Source organism: Mesoplodon densirostris, chromosome 10, assembly GCF_025265405.1.
Source record: "Mesoplodon densirostris isolate mMesDen1 chromosome 10, mMesDen1 primary haplotype, whole genome shotgun sequence".
Classification (NCBI taxonomy): Eukaryota; Metazoa; Chordata; class Mammalia; order Artiodactyla; family Ziphiidae; genus Mesoplodon; species Mesoplodon densirostris.
Window position 1 is genome coordinate 74,584,453 of NC_082670.1, and position 20,363 is coordinate 74,604,815.

At 47.1% G+C, this 20,363-nt stretch overlaps 1 protein-coding gene across 3 annotated transcripts in view; it reads left to right on the forward strand.

Annotated features, from left to right (window-relative positions):
* The first annotated feature begins 3,908 nt into the window (after nucleotides 1–3,908).
* The window catches only part of CACNA1D (calcium voltage-gated channel subunit alpha1 D), a 322,894-nt gene continuing 306,439 nt past the window's right edge, over nucleotides 3,909–20,363 (forward strand). For all 3 annotated transcript variants that reach the window (XM_060109148.1, XM_060109149.1, XM_060109147.1), the window contains exons 1-3: nucleotides 3,909–3,975; nucleotides 5,929–6,238; nucleotides 10,008–10,113. In XM_060109148.1, coding sequence (XP_059965131.1) covers nucleotides 3,909–3,975; nucleotides 5,929–6,238; nucleotides 10,008–10,113 — 483 coding nt within the window. The remainder of the gene's footprint in view (nucleotides 3,976–5,928; nucleotides 6,239–10,007; nucleotides 10,114–20,363) is intronic.

The window sequence follows — 20,363 nt, forward strand, 5'->3', positions numbered from 1 at the left end:
CACACAGGTCACCACGTCTAGAATGCCAGCATGGAGCCTTTAAATGGCAGTGTTTTATATATAAAGGCCTAGGGATTAAAACTCCACAGTAGTGTGTTAGTGACATAATTGGGTCTTATCATGTGTGGCTGATTTAGAGGTGAAATCTTTTATTCTAGCCTTTCCTCATGTTTTATTGTTTCAGCTACTAAATAATTGTGTGTGGTTTTGGGCAGTTTACTTAACTCCTCGGTGTCTTGGTTTTGTCATCTGTAAAATGAGGGTATTAATAGTTTAATAGTACCTGTCTCATAGCCTCGTTATGAGAATTACATGAGGTAATACATGTAAAGTGCCTATTTTTGCGCCTGACACATAGGAGGCCTTTAAAAAATATTAGCTATTATTATTTATTTATTCAGTAATTCACATTATCATGGGAATATAAGTATTTAAATTACCCAATGGGCCAAAGCATTCAGTGCTAAGCTGAATGAAGGCCCTTAAAAAAAAAAAAAAAAAAAAAAGCTTCCTGGAGACAGGGCAAAGATGGGATTCAGAAGCTGGGATGGAAAAATGTTAAAAATTCTAATTCCATAAACTCATTAAGATCTAAAGTGTAAAACTGGGAGACCCAAGTCACAATTTAATTTTGTCACTTCTCAGCTTAAACACCTTCATTGGCTCCCACTGCAGGAAAGATAAATCTGGTCTTTTTAGCAAGCCAGCAAGGCTTCCTTCACTGACGTTTCGTTGGCCATCACAGCCTTCCTTCCCCAGCCCAGCAGCCTGTGCCTCAGCTGCTCTGCACTCCTGCTAATTTTCAAACACATCCTGTCCTGCACAGCAGTCTCCCTTGCCTTCACTCTTTCCCCCAAAGCTCATTCCTCTTACCCCATTTATGCACTATAAAATTAATCACCTGTTTTTAATAGACTTTATTTTTAAGGGCATTTTTAGGTTTACAGAAAGATTGCATAGAATGTAGAGTTCCCATAAACTGTCTCCCCCAACAGTTTCTCCTTTCATTAACATCTTGCATTAGTGTGGTCCATTTGTTACAACTGATAAACCAGTATTGATACATTATTCTTAACTAAAGTCCATAGTTTACACTAGGGTTCACCCTGTGTTGTACACTACTATGGGTTTTGACAAATGCATAAGAATAATGTCCTATAGCCACCATTACAGTATTACAGAATAGCTTCATTGCCCTAAAATCGCCCTGTCCTCCACCTACTTATCCCTCCCTTTTCCCCTCCCTGTCAGTTTTTTTTTTTTTTTTTTTTTTTGCGGTATGCGGGCCTCTCACTGTTGTGGCCTCTCCCGTTGCGGAGCACAGGCTCCGGATGCGCAGGCCCAGCGGCCATGGCTCACGGGCCCAGCCGCTCCGCGGCATATGGGATCCTCCCAGACCGGGGCACGAAACCGTATCCCCTGCATCGGCAGGCAGACTCTCAACCACTGCGCCACCAGGGAGGCCCTCCCTGTCAGTTTTTAACAATCAGTTAAAATGCCATCTCTTTTGTGAAAATATCTCAGAATCCCTCTATTATCAATCTCTTTGATGCTTGCATAACACTTTCTTCATACCTGTTATAGCTCCTATGTTCCAAATATTATTAGAGATACACACACTCTTCTTCCTTTGCTGGAGTGTATGTCCTTGACGGAGGGTCTGTGCCATAGATTTATCCTCACAACACCTAGCCTAGACCCGGTTCTTAACGGGTGCCTTGTGAATGCTGGCTGAATTGTGAGCAAATATTAGGGTGGGATTTTCCAGAATAGGTCTCAAGAGGCAAAGCTTTAGACCTAGAGTTCTGAAAGTGACAAGTGTACTTGTGAATTTTAAACATGCTTCAGGACTCAGGGGTCCATGGATGGGAAACTCTCTGAAGGGAACCGGCTTCTGTCCCTTCAGATTTGGGCTCAGAATCAGCCTCGGTTGAGGTGGCCCAGGCCAGCTTTATAAATATTACTAACTAGGCCTCAGGGCTCTTTCCTTGCCTCTCCTCCCCTCCAAAAACAAAGCAAAAAAAGAAAAGGACAAGGAAGTTGGTTGTTTCCATCCATCTAGTCCCGGTGCCCCTCTCTGGAAGGCCCCTGGAACGTCTGTTTGGTACCCTCCTCTCTCTCCCCAGATGGCTCTCAACAACTGAGGGTGCCCAGCGTGCCTTCTTTGGCCAAGGAGCATCTTCCCTTAATTTCCTAGTTCACGCTGAGCTTTTTGCTTTATTTTCGCTTTAAAGACTTTGTTCTCAAACATTCTAAAACGCTGTAGGAACATGCAGATCAGAAAAGCAAATAAATCGAATCTTCTGAAGTAACAAAGCAGACGTCCTTATTCAACAACCAGCACAACGCTAAATGGGAAATATCAGTCATGCACTAGAGACAGTAGCTTCCCCTCCAGACGGGAACTGCCGTTTGCAAAAACCCCCAACCCTCAAAATGAGGCAGTGAAGGTATCGTAAAACAAACTCCTCTCCTCAGCTCCCAAACGGGAGTCTGCAGTTTCTAGCAGCACTGCCTGTTCTTTTTACGAGACACAAGCAGTTTGCAAGACCTCGGCTTTTACTTCCCAGTACCTGCCTCCCAACACACGTGGGGGTGGAGAGGGAGGGAGGGAGTGGGAAAGAGAGATGTCCTCCCCTTCCCCCAACCATCTTAGAGCCCACAGCGGCGCCAGACCCAGCGTTGGGTGGGGTGGGATGAGGGACACTCTGGAAACCAGGTTAGATCTAAAGGTGCTGTTACCTGGGGCGGCGAGTGCTCTCCAGACAGCCGGGCTCCCCCATCCCCCCCGCAATCGGAAAGAGCCGAGGAAAAGTGTGTGTGTGGGGGTGCTCCTGCCCGGCTCCGAATTAGTTTGGGAGCCGGGCAGAGCCCTTCGCCAACCGAGCAACAACCGCCCGCCGGCACCTGTGCTCCCAGGGGGCGGGGCCTCCTCCAGGTGTGCTCCGGGGGAGGATGACGCCGACAGCCGAGGCCAGCCGCGGGAGCCTAAGCGTCCCCCGGCCCCCTCCCCGAAGAAATGCCGGGGGAGGAGCGGTTAATCCGCACCCGGCCTCCGAGCGATCCGCGGGCCCCGCCGGGGGGAAGGGGAGAGCACGCCGCGGTACCGAGGGGGTTAAGCGGGAGGCCCGCGGCTGGAGCGCGCTTAACCCTTCGGCGCCCGCGGGTCAGCCGAGCCTGGCCGGGGTGGCGGGCCCCCGAGTCCCACGCGGCGGCTACCCCGACCGCGCGGGCCGTGCGGGGGGAGCCGCGGGTCGCCCTCCGATCGCCGGGGCGCGGCGCGGCCCGTGGGAGGCCCGGGGCGGGCGGGGGGAGGAGGGGGACGCGGCGGCGGGCGCGCAGCGTCGCCAGGGCGAAGCCGGCGTGCGGCGCGGCGCGGCGGGCGCGGAGCTAGCGAGCGAGCGCCTCCGTCCCCGGATGTGAGCTCCGGCTGCCCGCGGTCGCGAGCCAGCGGCGGCGCGGGCGGCGGCGGCGGCGGGCACCGGGCACCGGGCACCGCGGCGGGCGAGCGGGCGGGCATGGGGGGCGCGCCGAGCGGCCCCGGCGGCCGGGCCGGCATCCTCGCGGCGTCCCTCCGCTAGAGGGGGGGGACCAAGCCAATTCTCCTTTGCAGCAAAAAATTACATGTATATATTATCAAGATAATATATACATCCGATCTTATTTTTTTAAAAAAAGTTTATTTTGCTCCGATTTTGAAAAAGAGGGAGCGTGGGTGGCCAGCGGTTTTTATAAATTATTCTTATTTTCTGTTATCTGTCCTCGTCCCTCCCCACCCCCTGCTGAAGCTTGAATAAGGGCAGGGATCGCGGCTCCTACCTATCGGTCGCCCCCTTACCCGTTCCTCCCCCGCCCCAACGCCTAACACAGTGCCCTGCACACAGTAGGCGCTCAATAAATGTTCGTGGATGATGATGATGATGATGATGAAAAAAATGCAGCATCAACGGCAGCAGCAAGCGGACCACGCGAACGGTGAGCAGCCAGAGCCTGGGGACCCGCTGCCAAATCTAATCCTTGTCATGGTCCTCCTATACCCACCCCCCTCTTCCTTCTCACCCCCCTCCCATCTCTGATGCGCTGGTGGGTTGAGGGGGTTGGAGAGGATGCTTCTAGCTCGGTGTCATCTACATAGAAAGGGGAGATGCGTGACAGCCACTCCGTTCTCCCCTTCAGGCCTTGAATGTCAGAGCTAATTCTGCATTTGTGGGGTTGGGGGCGGCCGTGGAGTCCTTGGAGTACTGTGCCGCCGGAGGGGCGGCGAGCCGAGGTGATTCGGCTTCAGTGTCCTCGGGCTCAACTTTCCTCCAACGCTCCCGAGCGATGGAAAGGGGGTGGCTATGAGTCTTCAGCCGGAGCCCCCTTTCCAGCCTCTTCACCTCCTTCCCCGGCCCCTGGTTAATTAGGAAGAAGGTCTCTGGTGGCATCCGGAAAATTCTAGGATTGCCAGGTTTCAACCTTCTCGCCGGTGGGTGAAGCATCCCCCTACCCTTGAGAGGGAGGCTGGGTCTCGGAGTCGCCGGCCAGGGGGTCGGGTGGAACGCGTATTCCCGCTCGCAGCGCTGCTGTGCACACGTCGGTAACCTAGCAATGCCCGGAGAGTCGCTGCCGCTGTGAGGCTCTGCGCCCCAGCCCGGCCACGTGCAGTTACCATGCCGGCCCGGCTGGGTCGAGGGAAGGGGGCGCAGCTCCTGGCCAGCCCTCTTCACTCCTGCTTGGAGGTCACTGGAGTCCCCCACAACCCTCCATGGGCTCGCAGCCTTCCCGATGAGCGCTCCCCAAGGGAAGACTTGGTGCGACTTCTCCCCTGGCTGAGACCGTCTGCTGCCCAACCCCGCGGCCCCCTCTCAGGCTGCTGGCCAGGCAGACGTGTGCTCGCTTTGACTCTTCCTTGCTTTGTACTGAGCAAGAATTGGTTTTGCAAGCGCCCATCCCTCTACCTCTGCCACCACGCTCACTTTGACTTCTGTCTCAGTAAGGAGGTTGTGACCAGAGGCAGGCAGGTGCCAGGGAGACCTGCCTGGGTCTTGGCCTGACCCCAGGCTGGAGAGGGCTTTGCACATGGAACTGTCTTGGGGTTCTACCCTGTGTGCACTTGGATACCAGCCTACACTGAGGTGATTCCTGTTTAGGCCTTGAGGGCCCCTGGCATAACCCAGCCTGTCTATCCTAGGTGTAAGGGTGCAGGCTGCCTGCCTTGTCTGTTTCTTCGGATGCTGGCTTGGCTGCTGCAGCTGCAATTTAAAATGCAAAAAAGCCCTAAAGATGTTTTCTGTTTTCCAAAGACTGTGGAGGAAATGAGTCCCAAGCATCATGAATTTTCATTTGGAGGAAGTGTCAGTGCATAATCTAAGTATTGGTTATGGGGCTTTTGGTATTGCCCTGGTGCCAGTGGAGGATTTTTTTTCCATGCTGAAAAAAATGCATTGGTGGCTATGGAAAGATGTTGGAGTAACACCCTGAAAATGATTAAGACTGTTGAATTATTGCCACTGCTTTTTTTGTGTGTGTGTGATGGTAGTTATTTTGAAGGAAAGCTGTTGTATGTATCTGTTAACTCATTAGAGATACATGGGTTTTAAAAGTCAGAAAAGATTTGAAATAAACGTGGGAATGACCTCAGCTTGTCTGAAGGAATGCACTGAAACACTCCTTGTGAAGACACGGATGTAGGGAGTTACTAACCCATTGAGCGTGATGCAGCAGTGGTCCTGTGTTACTGACACTTTGGGCAGGGCTTGTGGACTTTTCTTGCTACTCTTGCTGGCCAAACCCTGTTTCTGAAAAATAGGACATGAGGTTTCAAATGGAAACATGGGGATGATTTCCCTACTGTTCTTGATGGGAAACCACTTTAGCTTTCTTCTGACACTGCATTCTCATTGTTTTGTTTTGTTTTTTAATTTTCCTTTTTCTCCTTCTTCCCAGAGGCAAACTATGCAAGAGGCACCAGGCTCCCTCTTTCTGGTGAAGGACCAACTTCTCAGCCGAATAGATCCAAGCAAACTGTCCTGTCTTGGCAAGCCGCGATCGACGCTGCTAGACAGGCCAAGGCTGCCCAAACTATGAGCACCTCTGCACCCGCACCTGTAGGATCTCTCTCCCAAAGAAAACGTCAGCAATACGCCAAGAGCAAAAAACAGGGTAACTCGTCCAACAGCCGACCTGCCCGCGCCCTTTTCTGTTTGTCACTCAATAACCCCATCCGAAGAGCCTGCATTAGTATAGTGGAATGGAAGTATCCTTTTTTGGGGGAATGCTTTCTCGTTTTCTCTTTTACCATCTGTTCTTTAAAAGGATTTGCTTTCTGAAATGGCACTTACAAAGTGATAGCATTTTGGAATGTGAGCAACAGAAGAAGTTGTGTGTAGAGGGTTTCATGGTATATAATTTCCTATCTCCTCTGGGTGCAGAGGGGTATCTCTCTGGGTAAGTATAGGCTACTCTCTGTGTGTGTGTGTGTGTGTGTGTGTGTGTGTGTGTGTGTGTGTGTGTAGTGGTGGGGGAGGGAGTGACAACCTGAAACTTCAAAGTGGTAGATAAATAAAATATGACATTAACCTTTGGTCATTTGACACTAGATGGTTAGTTTAAATGCACCATTGTTTTTTGGCAGTGGTATGCATTGAACCTATTGCAAATAAGGTATGCTGATTTTAAAAAAAAACTGTACTAGAAATAAATACATTTTTGACCTTTAGTGGAATCTTCTCATTTTGACGTTTGGAATTTGCCTCGGAAACTCCAATTAATGCTAAGATGGCTTGTAGATCTGACATTTGGTGAGTCTGATTGTTCAGGTAGCTACAAATATGAACACTTGCTTCATAGGGAGGGAGCAATTTGCTCATCAATGCTATGACTTCCTGGAATTTCCTTTTGACAAGTTCCAAAACAGCATTTGAAACGTGAGCGTGAGGGAGCATGTGAAGGGAGAGGTTTGTGTGTGCCTCTTCTTTCAGCGCCCGTGTGGGTTAGAGCACAGCCCTCAGTGGAGGAATTTGCAGTTGCTGCCTTTATAAAAAAACTCCGTCTGTGTCCTTGGACTGGAGTTACATTTCTGGGTGTCTCCTTTGTATTTTTAAAACTGAACTCCAACTGCCCCAGGAGGGTGGTTAGGGCCCAGATCTTGGAAAACTAGGGTGTACTGCCTGCTCGCTCCCTCCCCTAAACCTGGAGGCCAGGTTCCAGTGCCTGCCACCCTTCAGAAAAGGTTGACTGAGGCCTTTCTTTCTGAGCAAATGGCTTTCTAATTAGTCAGATGATTCATCGGTTTGGGTAAAACACAGCATTTCCTTCTCTCAGAAGTATATTCGGAGTTGACCTGGGCCTTAGAGCAGTTCCTAAGCATGGGAAGGAGTATGAATAAAGGGCTTCCCCATGGAGGCTGAGGGGAGGGGAGGGGCGGTCATGCTACAAAGGGAGGGGGTTGGTGACCCGGGCTAGAAAGTGGAGCTGAAACCCCTGTATCATTTGAGTGCCTAGCTAGGCAGCTCTTTGCACGCCCTCTGTCTTAGCTGGCTACTTTGTGTGCTCTCAGAGAGTTAAAATGAGGTAACTGTCTAGAAAGGTTTTGGAGAGAGTAGCCAAGTGTAGGATTTGAGGGGTTTTCATGTGCTTTTTCCTTTTTAGAACAGATGTCTCCTCTCCAGAGGGAGTTGCGGTGTCTGTCACATGGCTGGGGTTGTGTGGATGTGTTTTCTCTTTAGGTTCTTTCTGAGTCTGAGGACGAACACTGGTGTCGGCCCAGGAGGGAGCCGGCTCCACAGGGTGTCCCTCAAGTGGCATGGCAGCAGTCAGAGGCACAGACTGTACTTAGCCAGAAAGATCTCGTCCTCCTCAGGTTGGCTTGACGTGACTCTGAGTAAGCAGAGGCCTCTCGGTGGGGTCATTAATTTCATGTGGAGTGAGGTGGGAGGCCTGGTGCTGTTTGTGCACAGTAGTTTCTCTTTGTGCACAGTAATTTGTATATAGTAATTTATGTGAACGGAGTGAATTCCTGGATGGTGCTGCCGACTCCCGTTCCCACACTGCCAGACATGTGTGCAGGAATTAGGGGCTGTGGCTGCCAGTGCAGGGAGAAGCCGCCCCTACAAATGGGGAAGTTTGCAGAATAGATCCTGAAACGATACATGATTTTTTTCAAATGACAGTTTTCTTCAGGTTCAGGGAGCAGGGTCTGGGCAGCCTCCTAAAGCCAGCAGTGCCAGGCCCTGTCAGCACTGGGAGAGTGAGTTTTTACCTGCTGTTTGCCTTTACATGCAGGCAAAGCAGAGTGTCCTGCACTTGGGGAATGAGGAAGGAATATTTAGGATCAGACCCATCTGTTTCTCTGATGCTCTGTTCTGCTTGGCTTGTCAGAATCTTGTGGCAGTGGGTTAGGATCCACCAGTACCTGGAGTCTGAAACTGGACCACCATAAAGAAAAAGTACTCTTATGTTTGCTTTCCTGAAACAGCATCAGTGCTTCTCAGATTTGCTGGTTTATCACTTAGGTAGCAGGAAATTAAAAAGGCAGAATGGTGGTGTGGGGGAGGGGAGAGACAGTAACTGTGTTTCCATATAGGATAGCCCTGGGGCAATTGACTTTTAAAATTTTGGAAGGAACTGCCAAAAGGAAAAATGAAAAGGAGATTCTGAAGTCTTTTTAAGGTGGACTGCCTTAAAGTTGGGTCCCTACATAAGAGATTTTGTAATACTAGATGAGTTAAAAGAATAACTATGAGGGAAGGATAACTGGCTTTAAAAATAAGCCCCTCAAATTAGTAAGGGAATAATGTCTTTCACGTCCATATTTCAGTGAGTGTTAAAGGTCTTCAAGAGGCTGAGGCTTCATGAAACTCAGCGTATCCCCAGAGACATGAGGGGTCTCTGTTTCCTTCAGCATCTTTGGATTTCCCAGAAGGAAATCAGGGTGAGTGGAGAAGGTCTGTGCATATCCTCAAAGCTTTAGGACTTGGAGATGTTTAGTGAAACTGTGGCCTTGCCTTTTATGGGTGAGTGTATGGGAGAAACAGTGTCGTACAACCAAGCCCGGAGTTGGAGGTTAGATTGGTGCTCGTGAAACCTTGCATTTGGAAAGGTTGAAAACCAAGAGAGGAAAAACAGTCATTTTGGCAGATGTCAAATTTTGTATTGCCAGTTTTGACAGTGTCTCTTAATAACACCAGAAGGTTTAAGCAAGTATCTGTTGAAGGCTGCTCTCAGAGCGATTCTTCCAGACAGACCCCTGAGATTTAGAAATGTTAAGTCGAACTCTGAAAGTGTCTGGTGGTGATTTCTTATGGCCTTTTATTTAATTTGTTTATAAATTGAACACAGTAACAACACGTTATAAACGGAGCTCCGGTCTGGCTCTAATCTAAAACAGTGATAACCGCTGATTAGTAAGAAGGAAAGCGGAGGAGGGAGGTGAAGCCTGGCTTGCTTGTTACAGCGAGGGATTGGAACAGCCACAAGACGGTCACAGGTGGAATGGAGAAGGTCCTTGGTGACTTGTCCTATCCCAGTTCGGACAGGAGATTCAGACTGACCCAACCAAGAAGAGCCTCCAAGAAAACGGCTGTAACACATGGTGACAAGGATTTGTGGAAGAGGTTTGTCTTATGATGGCTTTTCTTTGTGTCTACGACAGCCAGGAATTTAGCTCTCTGAGGCCCTTGTTGCTGTGAAAATGACACGAAGTAGAAACCTGTTTCACACAGTGCCCTAGTTGGATGTACTTTTAGGTTTTCATATAAAATGTCCAACAGAAGAATGAGTGTAACGTGATCCTTGCAACAGAGGAAAAGGGCGTGGAGATGTCATTTGATAGGAAGATCTGCTGTGAGTTGACCACTAACTGTTACTCCTGCTGGAAACCTTGTAGTCACAGCAGTCAGTTGAATAAGGATTTGTGGGTAAAATTTTCATTTAAAAAGCAGTTCAAAAGTGGTGTGATCGGGAGTGTGACGAGAGAGATGGTTTATGTTGGTGTAACACAAATATACCTTAACAAAAATTTTCAGACCATTTGACATATTTATATTATTGGCTATTTTTGCCAATTGTGTGGCCTTAGCTATTTACATCCCATTCCCTGAAGATGATTCTAATTCAACAAATCATAACTTGGTAAGTGTCCTTAGAGTTGCTGCTTGTCCTGATGTGTGCTTGTCATTTACCTCTATACTGAAGCTGGAAGCTGGCAGCTGTCTTTCTGGGTGGTTGAAGTTAACAGCTATGCATGTGATGTTTCACGGAGCTTTGCAACAGCAGTGTTTTTTTGTTTTTTTTTTTTTGACCTGTATTCTCAAATTCATACTGAATGAAAGTGTTTAAAGTCATGAATCTTGTATAAATAGATGTGGAACTTCTCATAGAAGAGGTTTGTAGCAGATTTAAAAATAACTTTTCTCTCCATATAGGTTTTTTTTGTCAACCATTCTTTTCCTCGTAATGTTAGCCTTTTTTTTTTTTTTTTAATCCAGTGTTATTCGGGAGTTGTGAGTACTATTGGGTACTATGGTTAATTTTTCTGGTAAGTAGAGAGTTATCATAGCTTCTGTACCTGAACTATTAATTTTTACAGAAGTAGAACACAGCAAAACTAATCCATGTAACGCATAATTTGGTGAATGTACAGTAGAGTATTGAAGTTCCTCCACTTGGTCCTATGAAATGCTCCAAGATAAAATGATTCTATGGTGAAATAAATTGGGATACTTCCATATACCTTATTGCTCTCTTAAAGATTTATAGTGCACGTTAACTCAGTAAAAGCTCCAGGAAAGTCTGTAGTTAAAAAACCAGTTTCATTTTGTTTAACTCAGCTAGTCCCTAAAAGTAATTGGTCATGGATTCTTTAAACATTTTTTTGGCAGAGTGCATCACAGTGTTTCATGGAACTTCCTTTGGGAAAGGTTGATATAGTTTAAAAAAAAGCACTGAAGAGCACTGGAGTGGGACTAGGAGTTGTCCCAGTGGACTGTCAACTGGCTGTATTTTGGGGCATTTCCCAGACCCGTTTTGCATTGCCATTTACCCACCTGTCAATTCGGGGGATCGGATGAGAAGAGCACCAGGGTTGTTTTTACCTCTGACATCCTGTAATCTTTCCTTGATGATTCAGAAGCCATTTTAGGATTTTTCTGGTACTGCAGCATCCTCTTTGCAAAGATCAGTCCTTCATGAGTGGAGGCTGTGCAGAAAGGAGGTGAATGAGGGGCTGGTCCCGGATAAACAGGAAATTCTCCCTATTGTTTTGCTTTCCCCTCTTTTAGCTGGTTCCATTTGGTTTTGGTTTCTCATGCTGAAGCTGTAATTTAGTAGGGCTGGATGTTCTTAGCTGAGTGTTGTAAAGTCAAAACTAGTGAGGGGAGAGCTCTGCCGGGGTCTGTAGATGTTGACATTATGCTCTTATGATTTTAGAGTTCATGGTTTATGTACAGGATTTCATGTTACATTTAAAATGTGCGGCACATTTCAGATGTAGTGTGATGTCTCTTCATATTTGGGCTTTTGTAGTCTGATGTGTAGGGAATTTAAAAAAATTTTGGATACTGCTACTGAAAGTACAACTGTAAATGGGAGTTGGATACACATGTAAAGACTTACTGGTAGTATATATTTATACTGTGCTAGAGATGATCTGTGTGACTGGATATTTTAAATAGCTTGTGATTTAGTTGTAGACATGTGACTTTAGACAATCATTTCAAAGGAAAAGCAGAAGTAGTGAAAAGCCCCCACAATGGGGCTAGATCATCACAGTCTAGGCCACAGATGGTGTCAGCCTTGTTACCAAATTTAACAACGTGGATGGTGACCCAGTTTGTTGCTTTTTGTAGCTCAAGAGAACATCATTAAACAAACTTAGAAAATAGATACCTTTCTGAAAGGCAGATTAATTCAGATCCATGGAATAATTAATGTAGCTGCATGTGTAAGTCAATTAATATTCTGATTTTTTTTTCCCAGGGAAGTTCAGGGCACTAATATAAGTACTGTCGGGCCATTTGGATTTCTCAGCTAATAAGTGAGGGAATAAAACATAGGAAATGGATAAATCTCTCTTCCTCCCCCTGGCAGTCCCTCCCCCGTGGATCTTTTATTGACAGTTCTTAAAACACCGGCCTTTTGTGGGTGGGAGAGGGCAGTGTGTTAGTTTGGCAATCCTTTTTAAAAAACCCAACATATATTTCTTTGACCTCTTAACATTCTGAAACTTATAGCATTCAAGTTTGTGTTCACTTGGCTGGTCACATGGCCAGACGAGTTTAATCTCTGCCTAACTCTTTAAATATTTCCTTTCTCACTGTGGGAAGGGAAGATCTTTGTGGATTTCCCCCTGACTCTTAGCAAGGTCCCATGCCATGTCAGTCCTCCTGCCAGGGAGCCGGTTTTTTTTTTTTTTAAAAAACATTTGACCCAATTTGTACCAAAGTGATTGCTCTATTTTTGGGATCGGTTTAGAGGCAGCTGAACGAAGCTTATTTTTCATCTGTAGTAAATACCTTTCAATTAATGTGAATGGCAAAACAAAGGGCAGAGACTGATACGGATTGCAAAGCTGTACGTGTCAGGGAGCTGGTGGTTTCCTTTGCCTCCAAGCTCTGTCGGGAATGTAGATGTTGAGCGCTTAAAGTACGATTCAGGGCCAGCTTTGTGGAAGATGTTTCTGCCTGTTACAGGTAGTTGGCAGTGAAATTATTACTTTTGTTGGGTAAGAAATGTGGCCATCTCCCTTGGTCCAATGTGCGTTTAGTCTGGGTTGTACCTAACTGAGCCAGCTTTGGGGATTTGGAGACTACCTTGGGGGCAGCAAGTTTTCCCAGTGTTAGATTAAAAAAAAATTATATATATATATATAAACAATCTCAAGTTTCTATGCAGCTTTCATCTGTGGACTTGCAGGGACTAGTGGAGGCTGCAACCATGGAAACGGTGCAACTCAGTTCCCACAGCAATCTCCCTCCTAGATCAGTCGGTAGCAGGATTTCCTCAGTTCCACTTATTGAAAGCGTATACCATTTATTTAATTTTTTTCTTAGCATGGGGCCGGGGGCGGGGAGCGCTTCTTTATGGAGTGTCAGCGTGGGAATGATCACAATCCTGTACCTCACTGTGTTGGAAAATGCTTTATTTCACTTCCCAAACTTCAGTTTCTCATAAGTCACAAACTGACTGAACGCTTCAGTCTGGGCATCCTGCTACTGGAACTCCCACCCCACCCCCGGGCCCAGTTCTCCATAGCGCTGACCGGCCTCAAATTAGAACTGTCCAAAGGAGGGCGCCCAACTGCCAGCCCTGACCTTCCTTGATGTCTGCAGCCACCGAGGGCAGGGCGCGTGGCCTAGGCTGCTCTGTCCCTTTACCAGGTGCTCAATATATGCGTTTGACACTCAGTGAGAAGGTTTACTAAGTCTTTGACCCCCTTTAGGCCCCCTTTCTCATCTTGCCTTTGTGTTTTTAGACGGCTGACACTTGGCCTCTATAAAGCCCCTCATGTCTTCCCCTTCCTCTCCATTCACATTGCGGTCAGATGGCTTTTGCTAGAGGAGTGATCCTGAGGTTTCAGGGGCGACCTGCTGCCCGAGGGAAGGCTGGGTGCTCCTTGGTCTACCCAACCTTTTCTGGTTCACCTTCTGTGCCTCTCCTTCATACCCACCCCCACCCCCATCCGTTAGTCCACCAGCTGATCGTGAACACCCCTCCCTGCTCTTGTCCACCTCCTGGCCTCTTCTCCATCTGAAATACCTCTTCCTCCCCACCACCCCTTCATCACTGTCACTGTCCTTAGAGCTGCTCAGGAATAATCTCAAAGGATGTCTCTTCTGTGAAGCCTTTTCTGACCCTGATTAGAAGTAACACTCTTATCTGAACTGCTCCGCTGGCACTTTGCATATAAAACACCTTATATTTTGGTTATTTATGTGCACATCTTATCTTTGTCTTATCAAGCCTCTTCAGAATGCAACTCACAGTGAATCATTTTGGAACCCCAATAGCACTGAGCCTGACGGTGTGTAGAAGATGTTCATAAATGTGGGTTGTTGAGGACCACTGAATGAACGCTCTCAGGAGAAGTTTCCCACCCAGTCTTTCCTCTGAACCGTACCCAGGATTTCCTTGTGTGGCAGGTTCCTCTGAGGACTCTTTCGAGGTCCTTGGCGGGGGGTAGGTGGGGAGTTCCACTTGTTTACTCCTGAAAAGCTGAGGGTCTCGTGACCCTGCTCCTCATGTATCCCTGGCTGAAGGCACCGTGGGGCTGGGTTTCCGAGCTGAGCAGCCTTATGCGTTTTGTGCTCCAGCTCCAGGGCTCCGAGTAGCAGAGTGGTGGGAGCATGTCTGGGAAGCAGTGCTGCCTGGGGACTCCTGTCAGGGGGACCAGATGCCTTATGAGGGCCAGGAACGCTGTGGGACAGCCTACTTTGATTGCATTCTCTCCTCCGTGGCCGAGATTCCCATGCAGTGTTTCCTGGGCTTAAAAAGCGAGTTCATGGGCTCTGCATGGTCCATAGTTTAGCATCTCAAATAGTGAGTGGTGTGAATTGAAATACCTGAAACACAGTTTCGTAACCTGTCTCCTTGGGCTTTGCCTAGAAGGTGGCTTTTATTTTCCGTACCTCATCTCTGTGGCTTTGCTCTGTTGTCTTTCTGTTTGAATTGCGAGTTTATTTCTGCATGCCTAGATGCCGTTTCTCTAGGACAGCTTGTGTGCTGCCCTCAGTTCAGCCTTCTCTGATCCTTGTCCCCACCTTCCACCCCACCTGCCTATGTGCAAGTAGTACTTGCTTTCCTCTTTGCAGATATTCACCCCTTTCCGCCTTATTCTATAACTGCTGTGGGAAGTGGCTTGGTGTGTGGGGTGCAGTTCTGCACATGGGCTTTGGGCTCTGACAGCCTGGCTCTTTGGCTGATGAGCTGAGTGACTTTGTTTTTGTTTTTTAAAATTAATTAATTATTTATTTTTTGGCTGCATTGTGTCTTAGTTGCCAGGCTTTCTCTAGTTGCGGCGAGCAGGGGCTACTCTTCATTGCACTGCGTGGGCTTCTCATTGCAGTGGCTTCTCTTGTTGTGGAGCATGGGCTCTAGGTGCGTGAGCTTCAATAGTTGTGGCTCGCAGGCTCAGCAGTTGTGGTGAACTGGCTTAGTTGCTCCACGGCACGTGGGATCTTCCCAGACCAGGGCTCGAACCCGTGTCCCCTGCACTGGCAGGCGGATTCTTAATCATTGCATCACCAGGGAAGTCCCGAGCTGAGTGGCTCTGGATGAAAGTAGCATATGCTGAGTCTGACTGGTCTCGATGGTGTTGCGAACTTAACCCTGTGCGGGCGCACAGTAGGCACATCAGGAAATGCACGTGGAATGGGTGGGTCCATAAATGAATGACTGTGTGGGATTCCATGGCATGTCCTTATAGATCAGTAGTTAATTTTCAGCAATTGGCTAATGATTAATGTTTGCTGGAGAGGCTGACTTTCATTGTCCAATATTAATGAGAATCCCAGGAAGCACCTGTCAGTTTGTCTTGAATTTCAGGATTGTATATTTCTTGGCAAATTTAACTCTTTATATCGGAAGGAGGAGAGAAGAAAGACAAATGCTTGATACTTTTTGAATCCCTGCCTCATAAGCTGGCTTCTGTGTTCAGCACTGTGTGTGAGCCACGTGTGAGAGGTTGTACTTGGGTGGGTGTGTGTCACATTTCGTGTAAAGGTTGGTGGAGCTGCAGAATGCCCAGAATAGATGGACTTGGGGAGTGACATTTAACCCAGAGCTGGTGAACCCGTTTATGCCTTGTACAAGTAATTGCATCTCTTTTGTCGTCTTGCCTTATGTTGACAAAGAACAAGTTACCCAGATTGATGTTTTATTGAACAGACTTGGATTGAGAATCGGCAGTTTTTCAGAAATCAAACCCAAGTCTTAAGGAATTCAGATTTACTTCTATTAAAGTTCCTTAAGAGGAATTCCCAAACGGTCCTCACCCTTTTGGTTTGTTAAAAAGTGAACCTCATTTCTCTATAGACACACCTCGAACACTGGAACTTCCCTGCTTAGACCCTTGAAAAATGAACCTGTCTTAGAGTGAGGATATGTTGGTGTATTGGCCAGAACTTGTTGGATTACAAGTTGCAGAAACACAATTGGCTTAGTTGGGGAAAAAAAAAGTGTGTGTGTGTGTTTGTAATTTATTAACTTAGGTATCTGAAAAGTCCAAAGGGTAGAAACTGTTATCAGACACAGCTGGAAAGGGGGCTTAAAAGAGGGTCTCAGGATCTCACCCTGCACCCCAGCCTTCCCGTCTCCCAGGCACAGTCAGACTGGCCTCCAGCGGGTCCCTCTCACACACTGCCTGAAGTGTGCATCCCGTCAGCCCACTTTGGGGAGGGTCTTTGGGGAGATGCATTCCTTCCTTAACCTCAGCTCAAGTTCAGTATTTTAAAATGATAGTGTGAGAAACAGGAGACCCTTGTAGCAGATTTGTGGGTGGTTTCCTTTTTTAACCTTTCCCATCAGCATTTAACTTTTAACTGTCTGCAAAACGTAAGAAGTGCCTGATGCAGAGGGGTCAACTTGCCCAGCTGCAGAGACACTTATGTCTTGTTAACTACAGGTGGTGGTGGTGGGGTGGGACTCCAGAACAGACCCTCAACTGCTCCTCCCCTAGGAAAGTCTCTAAAGAAATTGCAGAGGCCCTGGGATGCTGGTGGTTGAGCAGAGTGTTACTGTTGCTTGGACGACGTGCCCCGGGTAAGCGACGTCGGTGGGTTTCCTTGCCCTGTGGGGTGGCAGTGGAGGTTGGCAAGTCATTCCAGAATAGACATGAGCCTCCTGTCATGCTCACACTCCTGGGGCCCTCTGCCATCAGCACTGTAGGATGTGTCCCCAAGTCCTGTTCTGCCCATGTGATTGAAATGAGGAAAGGTGAGATTGGTATTCTCACAGCTGGGGTTCTTGTGGGCAGTGAGGTGTTTGGCTGGGCAGGCAGAGCTGGCACTGGGAGGTGGGCACAGTGAGAAAAGCTGAAGATGGGGTTGGAGGAGGAACTGTCTGAGTGAGGAACTGTCCTCTGTCTGTGTGTGTGAGAAAGCTGGGGGAGAGTGTGGTGGGTGGATGGACCGCTGGGTGTTTTTGACAACATACACCTAGTAGCATGAAGCCCTCTTCTGGAGATTTTAACTCTGCAGGGTTCCAGACACTGCCCAGGCTGGGGAAAATGCCTTTCTTCTCCAGAACCTCAAAGCAGTTATTTCTGCTAATTTCTTTTCCCCCTCCCTACTGGCTGAGTGGTAAATTTAGAAATCACCTGTTGAAATTATTGAATGAGTGAACATGAGAGTCAGGCTGGAGGGAATTGGCAGGGGGTGACCTGAGGGAGGGGAGGCCAGCTCCAGACTGCTCAGGGAAGATGTAGCTGGCAGATGGACCCTGCCTGGGAAGGAAGGAGGAGGTGTCCTTGGTCAGCTTGGCCTGTGGATTCACAGCAGGCTGGGTGTGAGGCTCATGCTTTCCCTGCCATGGTCATCTTCTGAGGGGCCCACCGTGCCTCCCTTCCCTGCACCCATGGGGAGGTCTAGCACGGCATACTCACAGATATTTTCGTAGTGCCGTAAGGACTCTTGTTTATAAGACAGGAAGTCAAGGCACCATTATTCAACAAATATTTATTGAGACCTGCTCTGCGGAGCATACCGGACTAATGTGTCGGGACTTCTAGCCGGCGCTGCTGCGGGCTCACTGTGCCCGGTCGCCCTTTCATAAGGAAAGCCCACAACATGGGGTCCGAGAAAGGCCTTCTTTGTTTTTTATATTTTGCATTCTTACAGTAAATCATCATTCAAATTTATACAAATAATACAGGAATACATTCTTCTAAACTACTAAAACGCTGCAAGTAAACTGAGTCTCCTTTTCCCTACCCAGCTCCTAATCACAGTAATCAGTTTCAGAATTGTTTTTCACTGTGTCTGTATGTGTATATCATCTGTGCATTTTGAAATCTATATCTATACAGTTTGGGTACTTTGAGTTTTACACAAGTGGAAACAGAGTGCATGCACTATAAAGCTTCCTTTTTTTCCCACTTGATGTGTCTTACAGATCTTTCCGTATCTGCCTGTAGAGATCTAACAACTCCTTAGTTGCCGTAAAATATTCCGTGTATGTGCCATGGTTTGTTTAATTGTCCTCTTTCTGATGAGCAGTAGGTTAGTTCCTAAAGTTTTGCTGTTTCAAACAATGCTGCATTGAATATCCTTGTATGTGTACAAGTAAACTGTTCTCTGGAATAAGTACTTAGAAGGGAACTCTCTGGGTGGGAGGACAGTTCACTTTAATTCCATACTTACTGCTGCATTGGCTTCCACGAAGCCCGTACTATTTACGCTCCCCACCCCACCAGCTCCTTGAGGTCAGCTGTCCTTTAACTCTGACGAGTGATGTCCTTCGTTCTTTGTCTTAGGCCATGGGAAAGGAGATCTTGGGGGGAGGGTACAGCCTCTCTCTTGGATGTCTGGTAGGCACCCAGAGCATCTGGTTCGAGCAGAAAGTCCTGGAACTCTGAGCACCAGACTTGTCACCTCTTTCGAACCACAGACCTGGATGAAAGGTACCAAGGCTCATTATTCTTTCCCTTGCTTTGGGTGCACGCACTTGGGGACCGTGCTTCTTTCAAGAGAAACATTCATTCCAGATGGCTAACAGATAAATAAGTCCCTAAGGCAAAAAACTGAGTCTCACTTTTGCAGTGTTTGCTGGCTACAGCTGAGTTCTAAGACGAATTCTTCCTTTATGTTCCTTTTAGTGGTGGAAGAAAAATATCTCACCTGGTATGTTTCTGCTGTCCCGTGGTCTTTGATGATTAATTATTCTATTTTCACAGGCAATTGAACCTCGCTATTATTATGGTATTTATTATAGGGTTTGTACCCCCTCCTGCCTCCAGAAGCTCTGAGGTGGCTTAGAAAATGGAAACTGATGAAGGATGGGGCAACCTGGAATCAAAACAAAAAAGCAGACTTGCCCAGGTGCTCCAGATGAACGGATTGCTGACACCTGGGCACTGAACTGGCCGTTAGGCTTTCCAGCAGTGGTGGCGAAAGGAAGCACTCCTAACTTACAGGGTTTTTATCCTCTCAACAATGGGAAGCAGCCACATTCATTGAGAGAGGCATTTTCTAGGAAGCAGTTCCAAGCAGGAATCTACAGCATGGGTCCTTGTACAAGGTACTGTTGGGGCATGGAGAGCCATGTCTTTGCTGTGCTTTTGTTAACGAGAAATAAATGCCCTGCAAGCAGATGGTCTCTGGATTCAGAGTTCCTAAAGGGTTAGGACACAGCATTAAAATGTGGCATACTGGAGGCACTTCTGTATTCTATAGCAGTTTTGCTTTTTGGTTATATAAATTACTATAGAACTAAAGCTGGGAAGATTAAAAAAGGAGTAGTTTAAAACAGCTATCATTTGATCACACATAAAGTACTTTCTGGAGCATTTATTATGTGTAAAATATAGTCCATTAAACATTCACTTACTGGCTTAACTTGGTTTAAGTCAGAGTACAAAAGGATAGTATGTATTAATGCAAAGAACCCCTCCCAAGCCCTCATTTTGGAAGAGATGTGGTTTTATTATTTTACTCTAATGTGAACTAAAGAAGTGACCAATGTATTTTTTTAAAATAAATTTCTTTCTTTCTTTCTTTTTTTTTTGGCTGTGGTGGGTCTTCGTTGCTGCGCTCAGGCTTTCTCTAGCTGTGGCGAGCGGGGGGCTACTCTTCGTTGCGGTGCATGGGCTTCTCATTGTTGTGGCTTCTCTTGTTGCAAAGCACAGGCTCTAGGCGCGCGGGCTTCAGTAGTTGTGGCACGTGGCCTCAGTACTTGTGGCTCGCGGGCTCTAGAGCTCAGGCTCAGTAGCTGTGGCGCACGGATTTAGTTGCCCCACGGCATGTGGGATCTTCCTGGACCAGGGCTCGAACCCGTGTCCCCTGCACTGGCAGGAGGATTCTTAACCACTGCGCCACTGGGGAAGCCTGTGACCAATATTTTTAAAAGAAGACATCCTCGAATGTTCTTCAGTAAATAGATAACAATGGGGTATTACGAAACACTGTTTATACTTAAATGACTCCTTTCAAATTGTACAAAAACAGCTTGACTGAGTAAATGGTTAAAATGCTGCCCTTTTATAACAGTAATTTGTCCCTTAGTCTTTTTTTTTGAGATAATGCGAAAGTGTGCTTCTCTTTGGGCATTCACAATTTCTGAATTATTGAACTATAAATTAATGGTGAATCTATCTAAAGCTCTTTTCATAATTTTTATCTGGTGGGAGTGAAATGAAAACATCTAAAGTTCTAAATTAGAATGTGGGGAAG